Here is a 5,663-nt window from a genome sequence, read left to right as displayed (position 1 = left end):
GCCGGTTCTGTAATCAGCGGTAAATCTCCATCACCTGCGTGCTTTCACATTGAGCAGCATTAACTACACAGAGCCGTTGTTCACTGACGAGCTGCACTAAACCACGTTCATATTCGCGCGATTTTTTGCACAACTCATCAGTGAACAACGGCTCTGTGTAGTTAATGCTGCTCAATGTGAAAGCACGCAGGTGATGGAGATTTACCGCTGATTACAGAACCGGCTTTCTGACAAGATGCGCGTTAAATATCGCATGCGATTAATCGTGCAGCCCTATTAAAGATGTGATGAAATCGAAGTATTGACAGATCTTTTCTTCCATATTGCGACATACATCGGTGAAATGAATTATCGTAATTGTCTGAACAAATTGAGTGAGGACTTGGTTTTATCCATCAGTTATTGATTAGATGGATGTCAATTTAAATGCAAACTTAGGTCAAATTGAGACATTTTGATTAAGAATTATGTGCTCAAAAAAAAAAAATACATGAATGGATAAATCATTCACAACACATTAAGATGCATTTAGAAAACTGTGAATTTCATGCTAGCTTTAAGTGCTTTAAGCTTTAAGTATGTTACAAAAGACAAAAAAAGGACTAAAATGGCACAAAGAGTTTACATACTATTCTTAATATCATGTATGAGTCCTTCAGTTTTTTCTAGTGGCAAACTGGAGTCACTAGCCATAGTATTTTTACATACTGTATGTTTTTCCTCAATTCAAATTCAACAATGCAATCCAAATGCAATGTTTATATGTGCCTTCAACTCTGCAATCAAAAAACATAACCGTTTAGAACCACATGTATTCCAAACAAAGGTTCTGTGTTCACTCAAAGCAACATTTAGTTTCAATGTTTCCATAGCAACGAGAAGCTGTCAGCACTCCTTTCTGAACAAAAAAACGCCACAACAGTCTGTAACTGGCATGTTTACATTTCGACATACTTCACCTAGCAATATGGCAAAACAGCCATCTGCTCATGTTTCTAACTTTGCTTATTCAGCTTGGCATAACTATAGCATCATTAGGGCAGTATTTTTTTTTTTTATGCAATTTGTATAATCCCTCAAATTTTTAATTTTTTACAAATGATAAACATTTAGCAGAATCTGCAAGGGGTATGTAAACTCACAAACAGGACTGTAGCTGTAAAGGGTGTTAAGAGGTGACCGCTCTGCCAAATGAAGCTTTATGCAGTGATTTCACACCAGTGCTGAGATGCTGCGCATTGTTGAGCTTCAATGGGCACAAATAATGGTGACTGACAAGAGGCGTGTGTGAGAAAGCGTATGTGAGGGAGAGATTTTAACTCACCTTCATATTAGTCACATTGTCCTTTTATAAACAACAAAACAAAAGCAAAGGCAAATCAAGACTGTGTGGCTTAGAAAACTACAACATAAATGGATAGATCTAAACAGTTATTTACTATTACTGAGAACATTTCTCTTTAGAATATCTTTATATCTTGAAAGCCTTCAACTTTCTAGCCTAGTCATTTTGTCATCATGTATTTTTGTAAATTCTCTCAGGTTCAAAACAGCTGAGCTTTCTTACTGGTAACGAAGCACTAGTCTGTCATGTTAATCCCTTTGTCTGATCACTAAAGAGCTGATTGGGTGAAATCAAACACCAGCTTGTTCTAGAACCTTCTGACTACTGTAAACCACATCAAAACACCTCCCACTAATCTAGACAAAAGGTTTATACCAGTGTTGTTATTTTTAAATAAAACAGCTAAAAATTGTGTTAATTGAAGTAAAGCTAAAATGAAACAAAAATACAATTTTTGAAAACTTAAACTGACAAAAACTTAAATTAGAAATGTTGCCTTGCCAATTAACTGAAATAAAATAAGTGTGAAGTTGAAGTAATAGAAATAAAATTACTAAAACTAAACCCGAAATAAAAATAAATGAAATCAAAATAGCAAAATAAATAAAGACAAAATTACATAACACAATGCATAAAACTTTAAAATTAAAAAGTAAAATGAAAAAATACAAACATAAGCTACCTCAAAATATTAATAAACACTATAATAGCATATTAACAAAACTAAAATAACAGTGATATGAATCACTGATACAAATACAGATTTTTTTCCCATGTAAAAATGTCAACAAGAAGACCTATTATTTCTTCTTGATATAATTCTACATTTCACACAATGCATGAATATATTCATTAATATATTAATATAATAATGAATATAGTCTTTAGCTAAATATGAAACAGCTCATCTCCTAAGAGTCTCTTTATAGTACCTCAGCAAAGAACATCACAAGATGTTGTGAGCATGAATGAGCACTTGTGTGCATTTACAACATATCTAATAATGTCATAATATGCACAAACAAGACATTTGAAAATGTGGCAGATGTAAGCAGCAATACCTTAGTCTCTGTACGGCGTGTAGTCCCATCCTCTGAGGTAACCACAGAAACATGAGAGGTGGGTGTGCCGGGGTCTTCCTCTATGGTTACAGTCTCCTCCATAACCTCCTGGGGCTCCTGCATCATAGCCAATGATGTCTGGTTACTGGGGCTCTGCTCCTTTGGGACAAAGCAGAGGGTGGTGGTTCAAGGTCAGAGGTCACTGCTGTGGGATTAGATAATAGATGAGGGAATATTTTAATTTTGCTAACCCTTTCTACTCATAAGAAAGCATATAGCAAATGAATGACTTGAGCAGGCACTCAATGCAAGTACTTGTCTGTCTCAGTATAGTGAATGTAGTCAGAAGCGGTCTTTTTTAATGAATCATCGAAGAAGACTCGTGAATTTTTGGGAGTTAATGATGAACCAGTCTGACAGTAGCAACATCTGTTCCTGAATCAACTCACTGAATCAAATCAATGTGACACACGTTTCAGTGATGTCCATCTCAAAACAAAAGCAAAGTTTTATGTAATTACAGTATGGAAACTTAAATGAGTATCATTACTGATTGGTTGCTCATACGATAACATATGACATGACATATGTAATATATATATATACATACACAATATTTTTTAAATAAGTCTCTAACAAAAGCTGCATTTATTTGATCAAAACTGTTTTCTTTGTTAAAGGGTTAGTTCACCCAAAAATGAAAATTCTGTCATTAATTACTCAGTAGTATTCTCCTAGTGAGTATTCTCCTAGCTTTGTATAATTGCGGATGAACCACTTATGTCACATGGATTATTTTACAGATCTCCTTGCTACGTTTCTGGACTTGGGAACATTTCAGTTGCGTTGCTGTCTATGCAGCTAGACAGACAGCTCTCAGATTCCATCAAAAATATCTTAATTTGTGTTCCGAAGATGAACGAAGGTCTTACGTGTTTGAAACGACATGAGGATGAGTAATTAATGACAGAATTTTCATTTTTGGGTGAACTAACCCTTTAAAATGCATGTTAACTGTTCTCTGTTTAATGTATGTTACTGTTTTAAAATGTAATTTATTCAAGTGAATATTTCAAAGTCACATGATCCTTCAGAAATCATTCTAACACGCTGATTTATTCAAAAGTTTAAAAGAATGGTATTCATTTGAAAAAGACATTTTTTGAAACAATGTAAAAGTCTCTACTGTCAATTTTGCTCAATTTAATGTGTCATTGCTGAATAAAAGTATTATTATTATTTTTTTTTATCTTACTGACCTCAAACTTTGGAACAGTATATACTGTGAGTATGTATATATATATATATATATATACACACACAGTTGTGCTCAAAATTATTTACACCCTTGGTAAATATGATCAAAGAAGGCTGAGAAAATAAATCCGCATTGTTTATCCACTGGATCTTTCATTCAAAAAAATAAAAAATAAAAATCAAACCTTAAATTAAAGTAAAAAAATGAAAGTGGGGGAATTTCACATTATGAAATAAATATTTTCTCAAATACAGTAAGAGGACGTGTGTCTACATCATCCTAATGCACGGTGAGGAGGAGCGTTTGAGTGGCCAAAGACTCCAAGGATCACAGCTGGAGAACTGCAGAAAATAGTTGAGTCTTGGGGTCAGAAAACCTTAAAAAAAAACAATGTTGTTTGGGAGGGTTTCAAGAAAAAACTAGAAAAGAAAACAAACTCCAGCATATTTATTTGCTAGACATGACTGGAACTTTTCAGATGAAACTAAAAAAAATTTGGTTTTTAGCAGCAAACACTCAAGATGGGTTTGGCGCACACAGGGATAAAAAAGTACCCCATGTGTACAATGAAATATACTGCTGGATCTTTAATGTTGTGGGCCTATTTTTCTGCCGGAGATCCTGGATATCTTGTTCGGATAGATGGCATAACGGATTCTATAAAATACCAAAGGATAAAAAATTAAAAACTGACTGTCCATGCTAGAAATCTTATAATGGGCCATGGTTGGATCTTCCAACAGGACAATAATCCACAAACAAACATCAAAATCAAAACAAAAATGGGTCACTGAGAACAAAACCAAGCTTCTGCCCTGGCCAACCCAGTTCCCTGAGCTGAACCCTATAGAAAATGAGTGTGGTGAACTGAAGAGGAGAATCATCAACATGCAGCTGGAAATCTGAAGATCAGATCTAAATCTGATTTAGAGTGCAAATCTTAATGTTTAATCATATAATGATATTCTAGGGAATTGTGTGCTTCTAATTTTATACCACTAGTTTGGACAGGACCTTTTCTATTCTAACAGGACTAAATCCGATAAAAAATTTAAAACTGACTGTCCATGCTAGAAATCTTATAATGGGCCATGGTTGGATCTTCCAACAGGACAATGATCCACAAACAAACATCAAAATCAAAACAAAAATGGGTCACTGAGAACAAAAGCAAGCTTCTGCCCTGGCCAACCCAGTTCCCTGAGCTGAACCCTATAGAAAATGAGTGTGGTGAACTGAAGAGGAGAATCATCAACATGCAGCTGGAAATCTGAAGGGTATGGAGAGAATCTGTATGAAGTAATGGTCTCTGATCTCCTGTCAGATGTTCTCTAAACTACTCAGGCATTAGAGGTGAAGACTCAGAGCTGTTCTCTTGGCAAAAGGAGGTTGCAAAAAGTATTGGATAAAAGGGTATGATTAATTGTGACCAATGTGTATTAGAGAAAAACATTTATTTCATAATGAGATTAGGGCTGTGACGGTCGCCGTGACAACCGCGTCACCGCGTGGTCGGTTGCTCAATTGTTTTATTTAGACTATAAGTCTATGGTAATTCACAAATGACCTCAAACGCCATACACAGCATTTCCTTTAGATTGGCAGGTTCACACACACCACACACACACACACACACACACACACACACACACACACACACACACACACACACACACATACTGCATCTATGCACACATACAAAAACTACTACAAAAATTAGAATTATATTGAACACTCTGGAGTGTTGAATTTTCAGGGTACAATAATATAAGAAGGCTCAATGTGTCTGCTTAAGAGAGAGAGAAAAAAGAAAGCTCTTGAGACCTCATGTCATCAAGCAAGATGATAAATAAACAACAAACAAGCTATAGTACTTGTAAATGAAAATATGAAGCAAATGTGGTAGAGGCGACTGTAAAAACACTACAAATGACAAACAGAGAAACAACAGCAAACACTACAATCAGTCTGTGGAGGACTGTGTGTTGTGTGTGTGTGG

General features: G+C 35.2%; 1 protein-coding gene across 4 annotated transcripts in view; it reads right to left on the bottom strand.

Moving 5' to 3' along the window:
- LOC107672748 (armadillo repeat protein deleted in velo-cardio-facial syndrome homolog) overlaps positions 1 to 5,663 on the bottom strand; it is a 267,938-nt gene that overhangs the window by 64,239 nt on the left and 198,036 nt on the right. For 3 of the 4 annotated variants that reach the window (XM_016466071.1, XM_016466075.1, XM_016466072.1), the window contains 2 exons: positions 2,407 to 2,565; positions 1,325 to 1,345 (listed from right to left, as the gene is read on the bottom strand). In XM_016466071.1, the coding sequence (XP_016321557.1) occupies positions 1,325 to 1,345; positions 2,407 to 2,565 (180 nt within the window). Of the gene's footprint in view, positions 1 to 1,324; positions 1,346 to 2,406; positions 2,612 to 5,663 lie in introns of all 4 variants that reach the window. The other variant, XM_016466074.1, reaches the window with a different exon arrangement.

This window comes from Sinocyclocheilus anshuiensis, unplaced genomic scaffold (genome assembly GCF_001515605.1).
Source record: "Sinocyclocheilus anshuiensis isolate Anshui unplaced genomic scaffold, SAMN03320099.WGS_v1.1 scaffold88, whole genome shotgun sequence".
In the NCBI taxonomy this organism is placed as follows: domain Eukaryota; kingdom Metazoa; phylum Chordata; class Actinopteri; order Cypriniformes; family Cyprinidae; genus Sinocyclocheilus; species Sinocyclocheilus anshuiensis.
This window is presented reverse-complemented; position numbering and strand designations above follow the sequence as displayed.